Genomic DNA, 26078 nt, shown 5'->3' with positions numbered 1-26078 from the left:
GAGAGAGAGAGAGAGAGAGAGAGAGAGAGAGAGAGAGAGAGAGAGAGAGAGAGAACAATTATGTAAAACCCACCAGAGTATAGCTTCCTAACCTAATAGAGACTTGACCAGAAATATTATGACTGACACCTGAAATTTGCAGCTTAGTAAAACGTGTGAGGCATACTGGTCAAGTTTTTGCAGAAAGTTTGGCTTTAGAGCTTTACATTTCTTTCATGTTTATTCTGCCTTTCGGTGCAGAAACAGAAACCGAGAGATATCAATGTGCTATTCTGCTTATTGTTATAAAAATAGCATTACAAAAATATTAAATATTCATGAAAATCCTTATTTCCCTCAGGTTCTGGCTAGCAAAGGATGCTATGAGATATTAAGCACTGAAGGAGGGAACTGTAACACACTACAGATAATCACTAGAGTTATCAACAAAGCCAGTGGATATTAATAATTAAATGAGACTGTCCCCTGTGGAGGTTTCCATGAGCTCCAGGCATGGCGTGTAAAATCTCTTGGCTAACTGATCATTACTTTTTTTTTTTTTCTAGAACAGGAGTGTGCATTAATGGATCCTGTGTTTCACTCCTGTTTTCAAGTCAAATAATTTGTCTGGTGTAATATATAATTATACATGCTCTGTGAGGAAAACTCATCTCTTTTAGACCTCGTTGGTTTTATGGTCTGCAACAGAATACTCAACAGAAGCAAATATGGACAATTTATCCATTTTCTTAAGTTCCATTTTGCACCTTGATTGAATGGTAGCAGAATTTATTAGCTTTATTAGGTGTGCTGACTACTTTTATGTCAACTTGACACAATCTGGAGTCATTATGAAATTGGGACCCTCAAACTGAGAAAAATTCTCTAGCAATAGGCCTGTGTGCAAGTATGTGCTTCATTTTTTGATTGATGGTTAATATATGAGAAGCCAGTTCACTGTGGGCAGTGCCAGCATGGGTAGACTGTCCAGGATGTTATAAGCAATAGGGCGGGACAAGCCATGGGACAAGCCAGTAAACAACATCCCCCATTGCTTCTGCACTAGCTCCTGCCCCCAGGCTTCTAGCCTGAGTTCCTGCCCTGATTTTCCTAGAAGATGAAGTTAAAAGATGTAAGTTATATGATGAAATAAATCCTTTCCCTTAAGTTGATTTTTGTCTTGGTGTTTTTTCACAGAAGTAAAAAAATAATAATCATCATAACTAAGACAACAGAAACACTCTATGTATGTAACCTGTGCACTTAAAGTTGTGGGTAATGATATGAGATTTTGCAGGTGAAGGAGGTTTTCTCTGTTTTTGAAACCTGTGTCTATCTCAACAGGATTTTTGTCAATGAGGAAACTTCAATAGTAATCACCATTCTGGGATCCAGAAGAGCCCAGTGACTAAGCATGGCTTCCTGTTGGAGACTCATTCTGTTCCTGTCTGTCACCAGGTGTCTTTCAGGTAAAATACATATATAATTATTTGGTTGTAATTAAGTCTCAGTTAAGAAAGCTGTATGAAGATCTCCTCCATAGTTTTTCTTATGCCAGTTATAATTTATACCAATACTGATATTGTTAAGCAGAACTAAACAACCTTACCAACACTGCAAAAAAAAAAAAATCATAAAACTCAATAATGTGGTACATAATGAAAATAGTGAATAAGTATCTACCTTATTGTATTTCACTTTTTATCATTATTAGTCTTCAGAAGCTTTGGATAATGTATACAAGTGTAACTATGCAATATAAAATATTCCCTGTCAAACAGGAATATTTTGCTTTATTTTACACATACACATAAACAAACAGACACACATACACACAGATTTTTAATTTTAAGCATTTGTATTCTCTCTCTCTGTGTATGTGTGTGTGCTTACATATATACACACACATAAAAGCATAATATACAACAGTCTGCATGTGGAGGTATGAAAAAAATCTGCAGGAATTTGTCTTCTTCCTTCATTCTGTGGGTTCCAGTGACCAAATGCAGGTCATCAGGTTTGGTGACAATTGCCTGTACCCACTGAGTCCCTTTACTGACAGTGCTCTATATAACATTTTTTCTTTTTCTTTTATTAATTAATTTATTTTTACACTCCATATTCCATCCTCTACTACCCTTATCCACCCTCTGACTGCTCCACATCCCACACCTCCTTCCCACACTCCTGTCTCCATGTTGAAGCTCCCACCCCCCAGCCCACCTGACCTCTAAACTCTCTAGGGCCTCCAGTCTCTTCAGGGTTTGGTGCATCATCTCTGAATGAACACAGTCCAGGCAGTCCTCTACTTTATGTGAGCTTGTGGTCTATATCAGCTGGTGTATGCTGCCTGTTTGGTGGCCCAGTGTTTGAGAGATCTCGGGGGTCCAGATTAATTGAGACTGTTGGTCCTCCTAATGGATCACCCTTCTCCTCAGCTTCTTTCAGCCTTTCCTAACTCAACAATAGGGATCAGTTGCTTCTGTCCATTGGTTGGGTACAAATATCTACATCTGACTCATTCAGCTGCTTGTTGGGTCTTCCGGAGTACAGTCATGCTTGGTTCCTGTTTGTTAGTGTTCCATAGCCTCAGGAATAGTGCCAGGCCTTGGGACCTCCCCTTGAGCTGGATCCCACTTTGGACCTGTCACTGGACCTTCTTTTCCTCAGGCTCCTCTCCATATCCATCCCTGTAATTATTTCAGACAGGAACAATTATGGGTCAGAGTTGTGACTGTGGGATGGCAACCCCATCCCTCACTTGATGCCCTGTTTTCCTGCAGGAGGTGGGCTCTATAAGTTCCCTCTCCCTATTGGGCATATCATCTAAGGTCACCCCCTTTGAGTCCTGAGAGTCTCTCACCTCCCAAGTCTCTAGTGCATTCTGGAAGGTTCCCCCAACCTCCTAACTCCTGAGGTAGCCTGTTTCTATTCTTATATTAACAGATTTATCTATTTATCAAAGCTTTTTGACTTTGTGTTGGTTTTATCTGTTGGTGGAACCGTATAAGATCTATAATTATGAAAAATTTCTATTTTGAACAATAATCTCTTTCTAATTAAATCTGAAATGCCCAGACTTATTTATTTTAGGAGTGTATAGAAATCAAGTATTGTGATTTCAGTAGAAAGCAAATTATATTGAGAAGTTGATTAAATTAAGCTTAATGTTTTTACTGTAAATAAAGTTTGGGGGGCTTTTACAATGTAAGTCTGAAAATATGTGGCTGCTGTCATTTTAGAAAAAAATTTAAATTATTTATAAACCTATTTCTAACATCTAAATTATTCCAAATAGTTTGAGAAGAATTAGTATTTATGCAAATATTGTCCATGTAACATGCACATGTACTGCTCGGTGTATGGAACCATGAATTATAAAGCTTCATACACAAACACTCATCTCCATGTACTGCCAGGCACTCACTATGTGCTGAGAGTGCCTCTTTGACTCCATAGATTGTTTTTGTGTATCAAGAATCTAATATGTTCTCCTAACATGATCACATTTTGTGTATTACAGTGTTACCTGAAGAAAAGTCCAAACTGTCAAACAGGGTAGGCAGGAGATTATACCTACTGAGAAGTAAATACAACCTCCTCTTACAATCATTGAGTTATAGTTTTCCTAGCAATTATACAATAGATTTTAGTCTTCTCACCAATTCTCCATCTGTGCGACACCTACCATGAATATACATAGTATGTGACTGTTTTAACACCCCACGTCTCAATAAGAAAGTGCTCCAAATGTGCTAGTCTGAAATCTGAAGCCATTTCTGTATGTGGAGAGATAAATTTGACATTTCACTTCTATAAATCAATATATGCTAAGGTGTAATCATTAAATACACTTGAATATGTGTACATGTTTCTGAAATGTATATGTAGAAGCCTCTCACCTCAATACCAGTAATTGATTAGCAACAAAACAACTACACATTAATTATTCATTTATCAGTAATATTATTTTTGTAAACATTGCTTATTAAACAGCGAGTGTAAGGAAGAAATGTGAAGGCCGGGCCTGTCTGTAGAAGATGAAGGGAGAAGCTAGTGTGGGACCTTGAAAACTGTCTATCAAAGATCCTGGTCATTAAGTGAAAAGCATGGTTCATAAATATCATAATCATGTAAGAACTGAGTCTTCAGAAAGCTGTTTCCACCTGGTTCTGTCTGTTCAATCTTACCCCGAGGTGAATTCGATGTTTTCCCTGTGTCTTCTCAGTACCCTTGCCTGTGTGAACTATGAACTGTCTGTTGTTTTCATGAGTAAGTTAACAATGCTGAAGGTCAGAAATAACAGTCAAAGTTACTTTCTCTTGAACTTACCCAACAATGGAGTTTTCCGAGTAAATACTTCCTTCATTGAGGCTGTACCCCGTGTTTTTGGAAATGCAAATATACCATGTCTTGCTTGGGGGTCTGTGATTTCTACCTCGCATGTTCTTGTACATATCAAATTGCCATTGACAGTAGAATAAATCAAACACTGGAAAGTATTTAAACTTCTTCACCATATCTGCATTTAATCCGGAGCAAATATAGCAGGTACTTTATACTAAGTTAACTTAATCTCCCTGTAGACAAGTGCTTAGGAGAAAACCTAATAGCTACTAGAAAGGATTGTTCAGGGATGCTTATGTTTGAAGTCTTTACTGTGCTCTAAAGACAATGCAGGCATTAGAGGTTCTGCCAGAGGCTCACAAATAGAGCGGTGGATGCTCATAATTGTCCATTGGACTGAGTATATGATCCACAATAAAGGAGCTAGAGAAAGAATCCAAGGGGCTGAAGGGGTTTGTAGCCCCATAGGAGGAACAACAATATGAGCTAGCCAGTAATCCCAGAGTTCCCAGAGACTAAGTCACTAACCAAAGAGCACACATGGTGAGACTCATGGCTCCAGCTGCATATGCAGCAGAGGATGGCCCAGTTGAACATCAATGGGAGGAGAGACTCTTGGTCCTATGAAGGCTCTATGCGCCAGTGTGGGAAATGCCAGGGCCAGGAAGTGGCAGTGGGTGGGTTGCTGAGCAAGGGGAGGGAGGAGGGCATAAAGGGAGGGTGTTTCTCAGAGGGGAAGCCAGGAAAGGGGATAACAATTGAAATGTAAATAAAGAAATTATCCTAGACAAAAAAAGACAAGGCATTTACTTGATTTCTGATATTTATCATTTCCTATACTTATGTCACTGTTTTATCACCTCCTTTATTGTCTTTTAGTGTTCTTGGTGAGATACAAGTGTCACTTTGTGGGGAACGCTTAACACATTGATTGCTAGGATATCGGTGAGAGAGATGAAGCTATGTGCCAAGTACACGTTTAAGGTGATTGGTGCTCCTTGTATCAGAAAGAATAACTAAAGGCAAGAGATATAACCCCAGAGTTTTATTTCATATGTCCTTTTGCAAGTGGCTGGACCATCCTGGGGTTACTTCCTTGAGAAATATGAAAGAACTCTTACACAGCTCAGCCTTGTTTGAAAACTGGCTTTTTCTAGAGGAAAGATTTTTCATAGGACTCATGCCCTTATATTGAAATCAGACCTGTAAGTGTAGCAAGATATAATAACATGTTCCGAATTAGCATAATAATAACGAAAACTGCGGGTGCCACTCAGGCTTATTGTTCATCTATTCTCATTGAACTTGCAAAATGGCTCCATCATTTAAAAGAACTTCATAACTTTTTACAAATCCAAATTTACTTACACTAGGAGCAAACGAGTCCTGTCCTCTTGATTAGATGTTTACCTAGATGGTTAGAAAATATGAAAAGTAGTTATATGTAAATCAGAAAACCAAAGAAAATTTATATATACCTGTATATAGGAGCATTATTAATATCAATTAATTATTAAATAATTAATGATGATGCTTTATCTTCAAGTTTATAATAACAATTTTATACAATTAAACTTTAATGAGTTGGTAGGCTAAGCATATTTTCAGGTGCAAGTGTATAAACCCAGCAGTAGGAAGCCCTGTATTGGATGCCAGTAGAACATAAACTGGATATGGTAATATATATCTATAATCCCAGCCTCTATGATGTAAAGGGAGGACAATCAGAAGTTCGAGGTTGTCTTGGGCTACATAGTGTGTTTAAGACCAGACTGAGCTACAGGAAAACCGTTCTCAATGATAATAGCACTAACAATAATAATGACTCCAAAGAGGAAACTATAAGAAATTTGTCTTTCATAAATGAATGAACAAGCAGTGGGCTACCTAAATAATGGAACATGATTCAGTGATAAAACAAATGAGGTGTAAATATCATAGACTCATGACTTTGCATGCACATCGCTAAATGGAAGAAGCTATTGTGCAAATAGCATGCACTCTATGATTCTAGTTACATACCCGAGAAGGGAATGGTGTAAAAAGAACAGGAATCCTCAGAGAGAGGCTGAGTGGGTGGTCAAAGGTACAAAGGAAGCAATTAGCATTTGGAATGCCATGAGAAAGCGCTCTCTATGGACCAGATACTAAATCACTGTGCAGTATGGTTATCAAAATTATAGAGAATGGAAATCATAGCGTGAATATTTAAAATGTAGGAAGGCATAGGCTCCTTAAACAATTTCTAGACTATCACAAGGAATCAAATCATATATTACCCATTTAAAAGGCAACTTCTGTTGGGGGCAGTATTACATTAATAAATGTTGGAAATGAGCTATAAAACTAAAGGCAACCCATATTTTGCTTCTGCACAGTTCTCTGTTTAATAACGTTATTTCCCAATGTGCAGTGCTAATATGATGTATCTAAGGAACCAAGTTAGAGGAGACAGATGATGGAGCTGGGCTTATACCTATAGATGGAGAAGGTTTATCAGAATTACCCATGTGGCAGTGGCTTAGAGCTATTGAATGCATTGCTATGTTCACATATGTTCATATATGTTATAAACAAACACAAATGCTTCCATACACAAATACAGATATATAGATATATAAATGCTATAGATATAGCTGTTGTATTTCAGTCATCCTAGAAGACATGATACAGTGAATTCCTGTAGAAATAGCACATAAAGTGTCAAGATCTTTCCTCTTATTAAGTTTGCTCTTGAAGGAACAAGGGATATTTCAGAAATGACTGATTACAGGACTGCAGCAGGAAATGTCCTATATAAATCATTTTAGAGTATCTATGGTACCTGAAAACATGGAAGTACTAGGGCAAATAAAACTACTGAGGAAGAGAGAGGAGAGAGAGAGAGAGAGAGAGAGAGAGAGAGAGAGAGAGAGAGAGAGAGAGAGAAGGGGCCTCCAGGAGATGGCTCAGCAGGTAAAATATTTGCTGTGTGTGAGTTCAGATTCTGAAGAACAAACAAAAAGCTGGACAACTGACCACTTGTCTATAATTCTAGTTCCAATGTGACAAGATGAGAGAGGAAAAGGAGAACCCTGGAATCTGGGAATCATTTAACCTGGCACAGGCATTGATAACAGAAGACCCTGTGTCAAGTAAGATTGAAGTGAGAACTGGCTCCCAAGGCTGTCCTCTGACCTTCTCAGAGCTGCTGACATTCATCCACAGGATACAAGCATGCACACACGCACGCGCACATGCATGCACACACACACACACACACACATACACCCACACACAAGCACTTGAATTTTTAAATTTTAAAATGAAATATATTAAGGATAATATGACAAAAAACAAAAAGGGTCTCCAAATTAAAAACTGATATATTTCAGCCACAGATTAAATTCAAAATCATTGCACTATAGCTGAAAGAAGAAAATAAATACCCATGAGTCTACCTTGGGGTATATAAAATGATAAATAAATAATGAACCAGGCAAATGGAGAAATCTTTCTGTAGATGAACGTCAAATAGTTTGTGTAAATGCTCTGTCCTTGAGGAGGTGTTGCTTAAGTTGTCCTTTCCTTAAGTGTGAAATTTGCTTGGGAAATTTTTCCAATGAAATAGATATGATATTTCCTCATTGACTCCGCATCCAGTCTAGTTATCTATGGAACCAATCGTCATCTGAGGAATCAGTTTCTAACCTTTCCTCATTGAGTAAACTGTGGTATAAAAAAGTGTGGGAAAGAGACAAATTTAATTTGCTATTGTGGATAGAATCACACACAAGATAAAACAGAAGGTTGTGTGAAATCTAAGAAAACAGTAAAAAAGTTTTCTCAGGAGTCTCCATTGGGATCTGTGGCCATGAAAGATGAAAGTATATGGAACCCTGAAAAATGCCTTTCACATCTGGGTTATTTTGAGCTGTCTTTTTTCTTTTCTTTTCTTTTCTTTTCTTTTCTTTTCTTTTCTTTTCTTTTCTTTTGAGACACTTCAGACATGAGTGACTCAGCAAAATTACCTTTCAGTAAGATAAATTTGCATTTGTAAAATGTGCCTCTGTAATCATATCTCCTTGTCTTTACCAGAAAGTAAAAAGTAATCTGATAGAGGAAGACAAAGAACAGAAAGAAGAAATTTTGGAAAAGTGTGTATGGCATAGCCACAATTCCCTTGTGTATGTTCAAGTACATGGACTCTTTTCTATTGTTCATATCATGTTCATATCTTGCCATGGTAACCACAGCTGCTGGAAATTCATGTGTCTAACAGAAATGAATGCGAAGAAGATGGAGTTTCACAGAACTGCACCCCATATATAGGCTTCTCCATTCTTCTCTGAGCCTTGGAGAAGTAATATATATGACTGATTTAGAACAGTAAACTCCACAGTCCTTGATGTTTAGCATTTTGTCCATTTATACCTCTTTATATTAACCACAATCCATTACAAACAGAAGGTATTCTGATCAAAGTTGAAAGCAACACTGATCTTTGGGTATAAACATGCACATTCAGAAAGCAGTTTGATCCCATAAGCATGTACCAAAAAGATGGCAGGTTCTCACTAAAGCCTCAGTTCTCTATCCAGGAACAACTGAGTAGTTTTTTAGTATAAGGTATGAAATTTCTTCCATGGAGAAGGCCTAACATTTAACCAGACAGTGACCAGTAACAGATGTAACTGCCATGCCACTACGGTTCCATCAGCTACATCCTGTCTGACAGGTTGCTGTTGTAGCTTGGTAAAACTGCTAGTGTCTTTTCTCCCATAGAAGCTTGTGTAGTACTGCCCATCTCTACAGAATCATTGTTTTTTTTTTTAGGTGCATATGGTGGCAAGGTCTACAGTAATAAGAGGAAGGGCAAACTACAGTGTGTAAGTTTTTCCAAGTCTTGGTGCTCTGATTGCCAAAGCCTTATTGGTCAGAGCAAATCCCATGAGGCAAATACAGAACCTAAGGATGCAAAAGAGAATAACATTTTTAACAGAGAAGCTGGGAAGGCTGCAATCCATCAATGGAACACAAAGTCCTCACTTCTGGATCTACCATATGCTTATTTACTTTTTTGGGCAAGTTTACTAGCAACAATTCTGTTTATAGTTAATAGTTAAGACTAATGGATATTTCTGTATTCTTATTTTTGAGAGAGTAGCAGAATAGAGGATAATACCTAAAACTTACTAGCTGTATGTAAAAGAAACGCGTTAAAGGTCAGTACACTGTTTTCTTCAATACTAAATTAACTTCATAAGAGCTAATATTTTTATAATAGTATATAAAAAGCATTTTGAGATGAAATCATAGTATAAATTTAAAAATATATTTATACATAGATACACATACACAGACACAGACACACACACACACACACACACACANANANANAGAGAGAGAGAGAGAGAGAGAGAGAGAGAGAGAGAGAGAGAGAGAGAGAGAGAGAGAGAGAGGTTAACCTCTGTTGGAGTAAAAAAAAATCCATATTATCGTTCAATGTAAAAATGACTCTCAGAGGACACGTCATTCTTCAAGTAAATGGACAAATAGTAATAGGAAATAACAGTGGGATTCACCCTTATGTATTTTGAAATAATGAGGAACTTTCCTGGCATATCGCAGCTCTTTAAAAATTACTCTTTATTTATTCTCCATGTCTGAGTGAGCAACAACAAAATAAAAAGTGTGAATTAATTCTCTGTGTTATACAAAATATCCTGGTCAATGGGTTCTTCAGTTGTCTTAGTTCTTTTGGACAATGGCTAAGAATGATGATAATTCACTTATAAATATTTAACATGAGAGGATATTGAAATAGTATTCATTGTATCAAGGTTCCTTTTTATATAACATAAATTATTCTTTGTTGGTGACACAGATGTTTCCATAGATAATGTCTGCTTAGCATGTGCAATGTAGTGTTGATTCATGATAAAAATACTGACTCCTCTAATAATTGCAGCTTTATGTGGCCAACAAACATCCTCACATACTTCAGATTGCTGCCATATACAAGGTCTACAAGGACTTCTTTCTTCCATTTAATGTTTTGTGTCCTGTGAGTTTGCTCCTAGGCAAATGGAAACTAGTGGACATACAATGTGTGTGTGGGCTGCCTCCCACACTAATGCTTTTGAACATGCCAAATGAGAAAGGAAGTCCTGCTGATCAGCTACAGTGAGCATCCTCCAATTCTCACATAAGTCTCTGTAGGTATCTTTTCAGTCACTTGCAGATGTTTCTGTAAGCTTCATTGGTTTAAAAATAACAAGGACAACAACAATAGCACTTTCTCGCTCCCTTAACCCTATTATCCTTCTTGGGATAAATCCATTTTATTGAAAGGGAGACAGTTTGTTTCCTCTGCCAAGGCAATGATGTACTGGTGAACAGAGAATGCCTGTCACTGATAAGCTTATACAAATACTGTCTTCCTTGGCAGTGGTGTGGTAAATCATGGAAACCTTTGTCAGTGTCAGAACATGTAAAGGGAGATGGAAACAATGGCATTAGAGCAAACAGGTACCAAGAACTCTGGCTGGCCTACTGGAATTTAGAAAGAAAAATGGATTAAGGCTTCTTCCTGATCATTTATAAATTATGCATTTGTACATTGTATTGGCCCTCTGGGAAGGCCTGATGACAACCGGTGCTACCTCACAGTGACTATCCAAGCTGACTTTATCAGCTATGCTGTGATGGTATCAGGAACAATTTAATTTTTCCTTGTTGGTGGGGCAGGAGGTAGGGGTAAGAGCTGGATCACCTGAATCGTATGCTCTTTACTATTTGTATCTTAACAGGAAAGACCATACTAAAAGTCATGTCGTTGTTCCTCCTATAGGGTTGAACTAACCAATAACCAACCCCCAGAGCTGTGTCTGTAGTTTCATATGTAGCAGAGGATGGCCTAGTCAGCCATCAATGGGAGGAGAGGCCCTTGGTATTGCGATGATCATATGCCCCAGTACAGGGGAATGCCAGGGCCAGGAAGCAGGAGTAGGTGGGTTGGAGAGCAGGGTGGGGGGAGGGCATAGGAGGGTTTGGGGATAGCATTTGAAATGTAAATGAAGAAAATATCTAATAAAAAATGAAAAATAGTCATGTATAATTGTCACAATTCCTGAGGTGAAATAAAATTAACTCATCAAACAACTAACCAGTTCACTCATAAAAGATGATTGTAAGCATGTGCTTCAGTTTAATGAAGATTATACAGAGAGTTAATGTATGAGGTTAGCTGAACGTGTTTTCATTTACACTACAACATTTATTGAAAATGATTTTCCACTTCAGTATTGGACAGGAGTGAGCAGTATATGTTAAAGTATTCTGCCATTTAGAAAAAACCGTGATGGTCACCAAGTATTCCTTAAATTGATTGTCTAAATCAAGTTTCTTTGTTTCAAAATGATGCTCAGAAGACTCCTAGTTAATCCTGTCCAGGAACACTTGTCTATGAATGTTGACAATACTGCCATTCAAGCAGAGTTAAATTTCAAACACAACATTGCTAATATAAATGGGGCTATTGATGACTGGACTCTCACATTATTTACCAGAAGCACAAGAGGAGCAGGACTGCTCTGTGAAGTCATTTCAGTCATTTGTGAGCAAATAATTGTATCCCATTGGTTTCTTCTTTATTCAGAATAAGAAGTGGGTAAAGAGTTCTATTCACCTAGCACTAGCCCCTAAGGAAGCCTACAAAACCGAGATACAGAAAAGCACACAGGGAAAGTCCTGCTGGCTATATTTTTTAAACAAATTATATAGGGTTTTTAGAATTTGAATACTGATAATTCTTTGTGTATGAATTAAATCGTGCATAACTAATTAAAAAAAGAAACATGTTTAAGTGTTCCACATTGTACTTTTATTTACCTTAGATCTTTGGCAGAAATCCTGCTATTCTAATATTTAAGCCATTGAAAAATTATATCAACTTCATTGTTTGGTGTATTTCTATAGTGTGATTTCCCAAACTGCCTTTGAATATTCCTTTTATCCTTATCCATAAAGTTTGCACATTAGTTTCCACTGTGATGACTTTGACCCTGATGTATGACCCATGAGGCTATAGCCTAAGTCTGATATGAGATGAAACCATGTGAGTTGTCCAGGTCAGAAAGAAAGAGGGTTGTAAGTGATGCTCTTTTGTTATTTTGTTATTACATTAATATTTTTATTTTATTATTTTATCTTTTATTTTATATTTTACATATATACATAATTATTTCATTTATTACTTCATTTTTTTCCATGTGTAATAATGACTGTGATACTTCTGATGATGATATGTAACATCTGCTTTATAAGCAGAGGCAGTTTGTGCTCTTGGATGTGTCATGCACAGAATTAGGATATGCTTGTTTTGATGTATAGGCATAGTTATTTGTAATTTAATAAATATAAGGCTTTTAAAATCCTTTTCTTGGATTAATAGATAAATAATTCAGTAATTTTTACTCAGAAAATAGTGAAATTGATGGAGTAACATTGGGTCCCTTATCTAACCATGGTGATGCCTTTAAGTGCTAGCAACACAGCTGAGATTTCCTGGAGGCATAGACATGCCCCGAGCTAAAGCAAGACAGTTATTTCAGTTTATTTCTGGGCATTGTGAAATCATCATAGAAAAAATAATGAAAGAAGTAGAAATCCAAAGAGGAAAGGAAAGAGAGAAAATGGTAAAATCTGAGTCATTCAAGATGTCACAGGGTCATGTCAGCCGGCCGATGTCAACTGCTGCCCTCTGTTTCCCTCAGCAGTCTCTGCTGCAGGAGCACTCAGATAGCAGCCAGCTGTGAGGCTTTCTCCTCCATCCTCTGTCTAACTCAGAGATGGTCACTGACTGGCAGTGCTTTCCTAGCCTAGAGCTAGTTTTGTTTAATGCCTAAATTTAGAACTATTTTGGTCTGGCCCTGGGATTCTTATAAGTTCCATAATAACCATGAAGAAATTGATCTTTTTTTGAAAAATAGAATTCAATAAAACTCGGCATGCAATATTTTTTTCAGTTATTATCCATTCTGGACATAAGAGCTATCATACACACATGCACACAGTTACAAATGAATTACTATACAAATATTCTATTTTCTATCCTCAAATCTTTTGAAATAATTCATCTGTATATCTCTTACTTTTACAAATATTTGTTCGCATCTACTAAGAGCATGGCAATGTACAAATCACATTTCTACCCTTAGGGAACATATATGCAAGTAGAGAAGATATACTTTATCTAGGAAAGAAGTAATATAAGGTCTAATGGAGATAATTTCCATAAAGAAAGATAGCATAGGAAGAGTTGGGATGTGATATGGCCTTGTTGCAGGATGCTGTTTCTGTAAGATGGCTAGGAAAGGTCACTGTGGTGCAGTTTCTAAGGCAAGATTTTATAAACTTAGCAAAGAAAGCCACATGAGTTTCTAACAAAAAAAAATCGCTTATGGTGGGCTGGCAGAGACAGCAGGTGTCACAGTACTGGGAAGGAAATGATCTCATGCAGATTAGGAAAGTCTCATATGACAGAAAGAATAAACTCTGTGGATTAAGACTGTCTACAGAGTGCTCAGCAGAGAAATAAACAAGTTTATGCTCTTTAGATACCATACATGATTAACACTTAAGTTTCTGAATGCACAGACTACCATGTTTGCAGAAGCGTGGCCAGTGTAGTACACCAAACCAATCACAGTAAGTAGTTGAGTGTCAGCATCATGCTGCAGATGCAGTTTTGTAAAAATGTTAATGACATTGGACACTAAACTCTCCAAATACCTCTTTTTATTCTTTGCTCCCACATGTGAGACATTCATAGACTATCCACCTCTATTCATTTCTAGTAGATTTTACTAATTTTCTACCCAATAAAGTTTATCTATACAATTCTTTTGACTTTGGTCCAAAGCAGCAATTGTACTGCATATCAACAAATCCACTGGCTTTAAAGATGTTCTTAAAGGGTTCAAACAGAAACTGATAAATGAGTCACATATTATTCAACAGAAACCACAACATAAAAATTAACCTGCTGTTCTGACACAAAGGCAGGTATAGCCTGAGTCTATCCAGGGGCATTCATCTGAAAGCCTAAAAGCATCAGCGGTAAGAAAGAAGATCTGTAACCCAAGAGCTGCACACATTTAGAACAGGGGGGAGATGGTGTACGATGCATGTGAGAAGACTGTATGTCTTTTTGATCATTGCTTTATTTGGAGTATGTGCTAGTTATATACCTTAGGCTAATGGGAAGATGATGCTATTTCTGAACCTCTGGAGTTGTAGGGTGTAACCCACCAGGTATAACTAAAAGATCACCTTTATTGTTTTGTGGCCAATACACCTTTATTGTATTGTTATGGAGTTTATACTCCATAGAGTATAAACTGAGAGAACAGCTTTAAAAAACAATTTCAATAGCTTTGAGGAAAGAAAATTCCATTAACAACTTAGGTTGTCAAAGGTTGTTTCTTACCTACATTGTAAGTCAGTACAGGCAAAGGCCTTCCCTGCCAGGACTAACTTATTCAGTTACATAATAGCTGGAACAGAGGGAGTCTAGACTTGCTTTGTGTCTTCAATGCTATGGTGTTATGTTCTATTTATTCTCAGGCTGAGCCTTCCATGTTACCATGGTTATGTTGAAATGTTTGGTCCCAGGCTGCTTCTTCCATGCTAACATACCTTTGGTGTTATGTATGGTTCCAAGTTCAGTTACAACATACAAACCCATATAATATCGAGGTGCAAAAATGAAAAATGTTCATGTTCAAGCAGAGATGGCTAGAAGAGATGCTAAATGAATCAGTCCCCAGATATTTCCAGGACTTCTAAAGTTAGAACTAGGAATAGGGGATGAGAGATAGTTCAGTGCTTGAAGGTGTTTGTGCTCTTGCAATGGACAAAAAAATTGGTTCCCAGCATGATTGTTAGGTGACTCACAACTACATGCACTTTGACCCCCAGAGGGTATTTCAACCTCTTTTGTCTCCCTTTGGATAAACAGCAGCCTCAAAGGAAACATTCCTCCTAAAATGCAACAGTTATAGCACAGAACACAGAATTTGCCAGTGTTCATACTACATGCAACTGCTGTCTTAAACAGCTACATTTATCATGTGTAGCCAACTTAGGTTTCTAAACCACAGGAGTGGATAAACTACTTGATGTGTAGAAAACTGAGGGGTAAGATTTGATATTCTGAGGAGTGATTCTAAGGAGCCAGAGTTGCTCAGGCATAGAATCAGGAGAGTTTCTCAGGATATTCTCTCTATTTTGTTCAGTGAATGTTCAGACCTGATATAAAGGATAATTGTAAAATAATTTCAATATTCTTTAATTTGCATAGACTATACAATGAGCCTTCATTTTTTAGATATATAGCCAGACTCTACAGAGCAATAGCAAGAAGGTTTAGCAGTATTTTTTTTCTTAATAATAGCAGTTGGAGAAAGTTATCAAATGTGAGATTGCAATTGATTACAGGAAGAACTCAGAGCAGACACATTGGATTGGATTAGAAATAACATGTAATAGAGTGGAAGCAACATGAAGATCCAGGACAATGGACAATAATTCCTCTGCTTGTTGCACTGAGCCAACATAGGGAGATGAAAGTAGAGTATGAAATAAAGGCCTAACATAATATGACAGAATATTAATTTAAGTGATATTAATGAATGCTACACTAATAGAGGTGTTCCATCTTTCAGTATACAAGAACAGTTGTTTGCTATTATTCAACATGGAAAGGCCAAGTATCCATGCATGTCCCATGTAAAGATTATAATTTAAAATAAAGTACCACGTCAAAGGAGTATAGTCAAATGAATTACAATAAGTTAGGTAGAGAAAAAAACACACTAAAATGTGTGTGTGTCTTATGTCTATCAGTATTAGGTGTGTGTTCCAGGTGTGTATGAATGAACTGTGTTTCACTGGCATGTGGTGAGTATTGTACATGGTGTATTTTTATGTGTTACTTGTTGTATGTGTTGGTCTTTGTTCAGTGAGTATGCTGGGTATTGTATATATCTATGGTATGTGTTGTGTGTAATGTATGAATGGATGCTGTTTGTATATGGCATGTGTTGTACACTCTGTGTGTGTGTGTGTGTGTGTGTGTGTGTGTGTGTGTGTGTGTGTGTGTGTGTTTAGTGAGGCTTAGTAATCAAGAATCTAATCAGTTTTGGATTTCAACCAAGAAAACTCTTTTGAAGTAACTGCTTTGACTGGATCATAGTCTTTTCATGCACTTATTTGATTCTATTCTGTGAATCTCTTCAGCATGGTCAGAAATTTGTTTTAAATATAGCTTCCTAATAAGCTTCTACAAATGACTAATGTAAAAGTGCAAAGTGGGACATTTTGAGGAAACCAGAATAGAAGGAAGAACCCTGACTGCTACTTCTGACTCTGTCTGGAGCTGGCCATTAGCTTGCCCTTCTCTGTCCCAAGATGCAAAGCTACAGCACTGGAACTGTCCGGTGTACTCTGAAGTTGGCTTTCAGTCATCTCACAAATTATGCTAGTCCTCTTAAATCATGCAAAACAGATGTTGAATGTTCATGTAGGTCAGCCATGTGCTTTTACTAAATGCTTTAATGGTGGTTTAGTTTACATATTCAGAAGAAAAGAGTGGGCGTGATTAAAAACCATGTGCACTGGTATGTTTGTACAAAAATGTCATGATTAAATTAATTTCTTAGTGTGTTAACATAATGTAATTTTTAAGTAGAAGAAAGCAAAGTAGTAAAATTTAAAAATCTTATGGAAATTTTTTCAGTTTTTTTCTTCTCCTTGAAGAGTAAGACAACTGAAAATGGAGCCGGGCGTGGTGGTGCATGGCTTTAATCCCAGCACTCGGGAGGCAGAGGCAGGCAGATTTCTGAGTTCAAGGCCAGTCTGGTCTACAAAGTGAGTTCCAGGACAGTCAGGGCTATACAGAGAAACNCTGTCTCAAAAAACAAACAAACAAAACAACAACAACAAAAACAAAACAAAAACAAAACAAAAAAACAAAAAACAAAAACAAAACAAAAACTCTCCAGCAAGGAAAGGGCCTGTGTGGAACAGCACATGATGGCAGATAAAGGGCCTCCTCCCACCTTACAAAATGCTTCTTATACTCCCCATTTCAGAAACTCAAATGTGTAGAATAGAACATGCTAATATAATCTTAGGATAACATGGGATATTTCTACAATCCCTTCCACCCAGTCCCTATGTGTATGTGCACACATGTGTGTATACACCAAGACTTACGTATGGAGATCAAGGACAACTTTAGGCATCAGTTATCATCTCTCCCTCTGCTTGAGAAAATGTCTCTCTTGTTCAAGGCTGCATAAAGCAGATAGCTCTCAGATAAGCTTCAGCCTCAGGTGATTCTTCTCTCTCAGGTTCTCATCTGCCATTAGGAGATTATCTGGTTTTACAGAGTCATTAGCCTTTCCTGGATATTTCAAGGCAAGTAACATATAATAGTCTAAGAGAGTGGGTGAAGAGCAAAGGTTCACGGTCTACTGGTAGAATGTTTATGTAGCATGGTTTTCCTGATTTAAGCTCTTGACAGATGATAGATTGTGCTGAACTGAAGCAGTTAGATTCAGAAGCTTAGTAGGGCTCAAACATACTCAACTCTGTGTTGCTATAACAAAATGCCTGAGGCTAAGTGCTTTATGAAGAAAAGTAGCTTACTTAGTTTGGAGTTCGAAGAGTCTCAAATATGTTACAACACTACCAATAGTGTTGAAGGGGTCCTCCTGCCTGGGTCAGAACATGGTGAACAGGAAAAGAAAACAACATAGTACATGCATGTCTGGGGAATAGAGCAAACTTAGTACCACCACATCTGAGATAGATAAAACCAGCATGAATCCCTCTTGATGTAAGTCCTTAAGACTTAGCTGTGTTACGATAGGACCTGCCCCTTAAAAGGTCTGCCTCTAAGTACCCCATGTGGGGGACCAGTCTTCTAATTTCTGAGCTTTTAGGCAAGTCACAAATAATGTCTACACCATGGCAGGCTACTACTGGCTGGAGCTGAAAAAATAGTATCAGAACAAGACTCTAATCTGAACAAAGGCTACCAATCCTGGAGATTAATATAGATTTGAAAGGATCTCAGAGGCCAAAATGTGTAACTCCGAAAAAAAAAAAAAGAATCAGCATCTAGTCAAATGGCTCACAGAAGTTCAGTGTCCACATCACAGTTGAAACATCAGTGAAGACACCTGGCTCTTTCCTCTCTGATCCCATCTAAAGGATTCTTGAAGAGAAGGAAAGGGAGAAAAGCAGATATCAAACATATTTTCATCCCCTAGTGACAGGACAATCCTGATCTTTGGGAGGAGAGGAGGAATGAGAGTATGAAGACCTGCTTAGGCAGGGAATATATATTAATGAAACCACTCTTTGTGTCTACAATTCTGAATCTATGAATTTGAATGCTGTTAGCAGGATGTTTCTTTTATTAATAGATTAACAATCTTAAGATGGGAAAATATCTCAAAGGAAAGTGTATGTGAAGTTTATTGGCAAGCATTCTAGACTCACGTGGAGAAGGGGCTCTGAGATCTGAGAGGGTCTAAGGGGATTCTGGCTTTCATTGCTTTGTTTTCCAGCTCTCCTTCCTTGACCCTAATGTCTCCACATGTGGCTTCTAGTTGAATCCCCCGTTTCTATCCAAGAGCACATAAGTAGCTGCAGGTTGGTTAGCATCTATCACTTATCATGGTGGATCCCTGGACCCTATTTTTGATGTAATAATGAACTAAGAGAAACTTAAGGAAAATAATGAAAAATGAAGTTTAATTCCCTTATCTTTTTCTCTCCACCCCCAGAGACCCTAGCCTTAGAACCAAGTGAAGATCAAAAATATTTGAAAACGATTGTTATACCCAATATGTACAGTCTTTCATCATTACTTTCATCATTATACTCTAAAAAATACTGTATATGTTTATATGAGTTTCTGTAATAACATGTGCACTGTGTTGGATTGATTTTATAAGTAATCTGGAGGTAATTTAAAGTAGGGTAATATGCACATAGTGTCTGGAGTATCATGCCATTTGTTATAAAAGGTGTTTGAATCCACACATATCAACTTTGCAAAGGGTCCTGTGTTCAGTTCCTGGATATACCAATATTAAAAACAAACATAGCAGAAGGATATGAACACATAGAGACAAGGGCAGACCCTGGTGGGGAGAGCCTTCACTGTTAAAGTAGCCATTGACAAAACATAAAATTTTCAGGGTTTTAATAAATGTATCACATCCTGTCAATAGACTAGTCCCCTGATGATAATTTCATATGTCTAGTGTTCAGAAAAATTTTTTGGGGGTGGTGAAGAAATGGCTGACCTAACAACAAGCCTGATGTCCTGAGTTGAAACTCTAGGACCCTCGTGATGGAAAGAGAGATCCAATTTTCGCAAGTTGCCCTCTCATGTTCATCAGATGTCATGTATGTACACATAAATGCACACGCACACACACACACACACACACACACACACATACACCCACTACAGTAAATTATATATAGTACAGTAAAAATACAATGAATGTCAGCGTATCGGGCAACGTGGATGGATACTTAGCTCTGTAGAAACAGTGAGGGAGTTAGCAATAGTTTCTATTGTCTGCACTCATTGAGTGTAGTCTGCTTTGGCTCTTCTGAAGTTGTTAGTTTAAAAATGTCATGAGCTTACAGTAGCCATGACCTATTGCTGCCCCATTCATCTTACCTTTTAACGCTCTCCCCTTAGGGGATAGAATTTAATGTGAATTTTGTAGGGATTCAAACATTTAGATCATAGCTTAAACCTTTGGCTTGAATGACCAAATCCTGGGCCACAATGAAGAGCAAAAAGTGCCCAGGGGTGTCTGTGATATAATGCAATCCTTATATTATTTTTTGCTTTCATTAGTCATATTTCCTAGGCCCCACTAAACGCATTTATTAAGTAATCCACATCAAAAGTCTTCAGGAAGAGAAATGCTCGAAAAGGTTACAAGCCTTGAGGGTGTTAGGAAATGAGATAGAAGGAAAAGCGCACATTTTGCCCAGAACTTCCTCTATGCCTGTGCCTTTTCTTTGCCATGCACACGACTCCTGCTCAGCTCCGTTCACTTCCCCTATGCACTCACATACCATAGCCATATGCTCTAAATAGACTCCTCATATTCACAAAATGAACTGAGGCCATGCAATTTGTTGACTTACAAATGATTAATCTTAATGTCTGGTGAAAACAGGAAGTCCTGAATAAATAGATATATTTTACTAGATTAATGTGCAGCAGTTATGACATTTATGTTTCCACTAGGCATTATGCTGTAAATTATGTCAATATAGTAGTTTGTTACAGACTTGATTTTCATTTAATTAAAAAACTTGAGTGGCAGATTTTTTATATTGATAGAAATTATGAACAAATATAGCCAGAGAGACACATAGAACAGAACAAAACAGAAAACTTGACACAGCCTGTGGGAATATCAAACAGTAACTACTACACATCCATGTGGTACAAACAAAGTTAGATAACCTCCTTCACTTGCTACTTATAAACTAGCTCAAACAGTTGTGCTGTTAATTTCTAAAGTTCCCATGTCTTTGTTAATAATGGACAGTGAGATATAGTTAGAATCATAAAATTGATCACATGAGATGAGGTAACCCAGATAACAATTTATGGGTTTGAATGACATTAATGACAAAGACATGGTGCCTGGATCCATGTTCTGTACTCAGTTTCTTCAACAAACTTTCAAATGCGCAACTTTTGGAACTGGGCATTTAAACTACTCAGTTTTCTTCTCTCCAAGAAAAGCAAGTATACAGGACACAACCAGATGCTCCACAGCTCTTCTCTCTGAATGAAAGCACTGCCTTCTAGACAGAAGACCGGTGCTCATGCAAGTCAAGAAAACAATATACAAGACCAAGACAGTTCAGAAATGTATAGGTCTCAAAGACCCAGCAGGAGGTTATGTAAACAGAGAACAGTGGGGAACAGGAGACTCTAAGGTGGGGCTGCCTGCAGTCTGTGCAGCCAACCCCAGGAATACAGCTTTCCAGAACTGCCATTTATATTGAGGTGTTTTTTTATAAAAGAGAGTTATAGAAGGCTCTGTAAAAACTCCCTACTTCCCCAAAAAAGTAGTATCCCAGATAAAATAAAATAATTGAGGAGAAGTCTTAAAACTTGTGATAAGGGTGTTGAAGTGTTCTCCACAGTTTATGGATTCTGGTAAGGGTGCAGGTGGGACAGGACGCAGTTTTCTTCAAGTGGCTGGCCTCTGGGGATTTGACCATGTCCCAGGGAGTATATGGATGACTCAAATGGGACTTGTGTCCTTTTGTTTACTTTCTTCTTTTTAGGGGGCTGGGGAAATGTGGTCACAAGGGTCAGTGGGCAGAGCTGGGCCTAGGACCAGAGTACTGGGAAGACAATGGGATGGAGTTCAATATGTAACATTTCAAATAAAAATACTCTGTTGGAAAAAAAGAGAAATGGATTTGTACTCTCATATAAGCAACATTTCACCTATGTTTCTAGATGGATCTATAGCAAATCCATTAGCTCACCAAGTGAGATTTGGGTTGATTGATTTCTTTGGTCATTTCCATTGTGGCTTTCAGGGTATTTGAACACAAAACACCAGTCCTGCACTCATCCTCCAAAAATTGGCTCTGATTATGTCTCCTTGAAAAATAATTATCCAGCTTCACTTGTAGATCAGAGTTATTATGCTGGTAGAGGCGATTACTAAATTGTGGCACAAAGCAGCCATGGTGTGCTTCATAGACCTCAGGGACTTAGAGGCACTTAAAAACCAGCACATTTAGCCGGGCAGTGGTGGCACACGCCTTTAATCCCAGCACTCGGGAGGTAGAGGCAGGCAGATTTCTGAGTTTGAGGCCAGCCTGGTCTTCAAAGTGAGTTCCAGGACAGTCAGGGCTATACAGAGAAACCTTGTCTCGAAAAACAAAAACAAGAAAGCAAAATAAAAGAACCAGCATTATGTTCACCACAGCACAAGAGTACTGTTGAGTCTGCATGCTGTTTTGGTATTTTCACTGCATTAGGAGAAGCAATGTTATGAATATGTGGGGACCAGGTCTAGGGGCAGGGACAGTACAAAAGATGATCTTTTAAAAAGTGAAATCCTAATCTCTGGGCCACTGAAGTGGCTCTGTGACAGAAAAAACAAACACTTTCAGTTATTTTGCTTAAAAGGCAGGCTGAGTTACTTTTTGAAGAATATTTTTGTCAAGTATGCAAACTCAAATATCATCTTGCCTCTTTGCTTCAAGTAAAAACCTTGTCCTGTGTAAAAGCATCTTCTTGTTTGTCTCTCATTTGCTGTCAAGCCTGGCAGTCTGACTTTGATGTGCAGAATCCACATGGTGGAAAGAGAGAACCAACAGAGGCAGGGCCTAGATTTGCATCCTTCTGCCACGTATACAGTAAGGACTTTAAAAAAAAATCGAATCTTGTCTTAAATATCCTTGATGAAACTCTATGTAAATTAAGGTTTATTTAAAAAAACTTTTATATACATTTGATAATTCTACTGTGTGCGTGTGTGTGTGTGTGTGTGTGTGTGTGTGTGTGTGTGTGTGGTGTATTTACAAAGTTACTTGAAAGAGATAGGCAAGCTGTTATCTGAACTTTCATGCTTAAGTCAAAAATTGTTTAAACTCAAAAACTTCTTTAAAAATTACCTAAGCCTTCACTTTAACAGTACCACGAAGAGTATTTGTTACCAGCAACAAAAATTCAATAGTTCATCCGCAAACTAGACTAAAACATTTTAGTTGCTTGAGTCACATTCTAACTATTATGACGACAAAGGGATTTATATTTTATTTAACAAAATGGACACAGCTAGATGACTTGCAGTTTTCCAAATGACTCAATATATGATGCTATGAAACTTTAAAGAGATACAGGGAAAAGTCCATGGATGACATTTCAGAACACCAATTGCACTTAGCCTTTAAAACTACCATTGGAGATGCAGTAATAGCTCAGTGGTTGCTCAATTGTGGCACCTGGAGTTGGTTCCAGGCTTGTCCACCCTATAACTCCAGCTCCACAGCACTTGGAGGAAAGATTTCTGAGGTTCTCCGAATTCCAATTCAAAATTAAGGCTTCCAGACTTGATGAGAAAATACAAGCCCTAGATTCATAGGAATGAGTGGATAGAGGGAGTCACCCTGTACCCTCTGCTCTCCTCTGAATATGCCACACAGAGGCGTATATCCACATGCTGTTTTAAAATTCATTATTGAGTTTTGTGAAGTACCTAATGTAGAAATGTTTAATCCCAGTCCAGGATATCTACACTGCCTTTCATCACTCATTTCCTAGATAAACAACTCACACTTTTTATTATTTATAATAAGCTTTAAACAACACAAGAGCTGGGCAGATATGTACACTCTATCAGAATCTGTTTTTCTATTAATAACCCAGAGTGATTACTTGCTATATTTCATCTGGGATGCTCTTAATTCCAATTGGCCATCCCTCAGGGCCATGTATTCTTAATTTCTAAACCATGGCATCTCTCCCTTCCTCATTCACCATCTTCTCCTCATGGTTCTCCTCAGACAGCCATGTCCAGGAACCCTAAACCGTGCCTATGTCTCTTCTGCCCAGCTATTGGGTGTTGGCACCATTATTCCCAAACAAAAATAACTTGGAGGCAGCGTCACCACTGGGCTCTATCACTCTGCCTTCTCTGAGGCAACCCTGTCTTAAGGAACCAGTCAGAATGATGCTGCATTAGCATACGTGCAGCATCAGCACCAAGCCAGGCCACGACGACCCCTACGATATTTACAACTAACCCTCTGTTTTACTAAAACTCTCTCCTGTTTATTTTCATGTCAGCATAAGCTTTCCTCAGACAGATCAGAGAAGCAATCTGAAGGATACGAAAGGAGGCCAAAAATCTCATTTCCTCCTACTCAGTCATACTCTATCTTACATCTTATAGGGCCCTATAATGATATACGTTTTATAGCTCTTCTTGCTTTGTTTCAGAAACTGCAAATATTAATTTGTCATTAAGATATTATGGGTTATTATAGTTGTAAAATTAATTTGTGAATTAGTATTTTTAATTTATTTTTATTTATGATTTTAAATTTCATAGATTTAATTTCCAACATAATAAAAATGAAAAAAGAGATAACCAACCAAAGGTTTTTTGTGAACCTCATTTAGTTTATAAACAATGGAGATCAACTACTCTAGTATGAAGTTGGACATACTGTAGTTGTTAAATCAAATATTATGGTTTTAAGAATGAGGAATAATTTCTAGAGAGGCAGACTTTTGTGGTAACATGAGGTAACATCTTAAAGAATTTTAAAATGTATAAAGAGTTTGACTGTTGTGCATATGAGGCATTTATGTGCCAAGAAAATTGCTGAACGTAAGCTTTCTCTGATGAAGTTAGTGACCCACGATGGTCAGGGCTATATTATAAAATATCTTGTGCTTCAGTTCCTTTCCTGCTTTCTCATCCTCCTTATGGCACATTCAGTGAATGGCTCAGTCAGTTTAAAAAAATTTTTTTTTGAGAATTTTATATATGAGTACTGTATTTATTTATATCATTTTCACCCCTCCATCTCACCCTTCCCCTTCCTTNTATACCCTCTCCTCTCTCTCAAATTTATGATCTCTCCTTTAATTATTATATTATTATACCACATACATACATACCACACACACATACCTCACACACACATATACACTCACTCACCAGAAACCCAGACACATATGTATATGTAAGCAAACCTGATAAGCCTATTTATTGTTGCTTATATGTACATGAGTTTAGGGCTGACTGCCTGGAATTATAACCTATGGGGGAGCTTTCCCTGAAGAAGACCTGTTCTCTCAGCATCCATTACTTGCCTTCATCCAAGCACTATAGCTCTTCATCCAGGGGTATGGCATTGTAAGATACGTTCGTCCTTGTTGGCAAATCAGTTGGTCTTGTTATACATGGAGGTCTAGCTTAGATAGCCATATTGTCAAGTTGTACCAGATACAGCTAGAGCACAATCTTACAGCAGAATTTCTGGTCCTCTGGCTCTTACAATCTTCCCTCCTCCTCCTCTGTGATGTTCTCAGAGTCTCATATGAAGTGGTTGTGTTGTAAATATATCAACGAGGGCTGGGTATCTCACAGTTCTGTTCATGTTGACCAGTTTTGGATTTGTGTAATAGTCTCCATTTACTGCAAAAAGAAGCCTCTTCGGTTAGGAAGTAATAGCTACATTTATCTCTGGGTATAATGATAAGTATTTAGCATACAATCAGAAAATTTTCTGATTTAGGAAAAGGGCCAATAAGAGGTTAATCTCTGAAATCTATGATCGCTTCTTTTATAACATCTTGCATTATGTTTCTCTTTGTTTCAGCTTATTTAATCATGATAAGGACTAGTGCTGTAGGTGTGTTTATCTCTGTCTTACTTCTGTGTCATCAGTCTTGCTTATTTACCTACTCTTCAAACTACTAATTAGTTCACAAGTACCCAATCTCAACTATACCACTTAACCAAAACAATCACCCTTAACCAAAACATTGATAAAACATGGATGAGTCTTAAACTTGATATCATCACCATTTAAAAAAAAAACAACTCTCTGTTTTCATTGACCATGTATCTTATTCTTTCTTCAGTAAATTAAATGAATAACTGAATAAATAAATA

The 26078-nt window shown here is 37.6% G+C and overlaps 1 protein-coding gene across 1 annotated transcript in view; it reads left to right on the top strand.

Annotated features, from left to right (window-relative positions):
• Cntn5 (contactin 5) overlaps positions 1–26078 on the top strand; it is a 1169992-nt gene that overhangs the window by 462804 nt on the left and 681110 nt on the right. Inside the window, exon 3 of the mRNA XM_029543057.1 lies at positions 1324–1448. Within this exon, the coding sequence (XP_029398917.1) occupies positions 1394–1448 (55 nt within the window). The 5' untranslated portion in view covers positions 1324–1393. The remainder of the gene's footprint in view (positions 1–1323; positions 1449–26078) is intronic.

This window comes from Mus pahari, chromosome 10 (assembly GCF_900095145.1).
Source record: "Mus pahari chromosome 10, PAHARI_EIJ_v1.1, whole genome shotgun sequence".
Lineage (NCBI taxonomy): Eukaryota > Metazoa > Chordata > Mammalia > Rodentia > Muridae > Mus > Mus pahari.
Note: the sequence above shows the minus strand (reverse complement) of the source record. Positions and strands in the feature narration are given on the sequence as shown.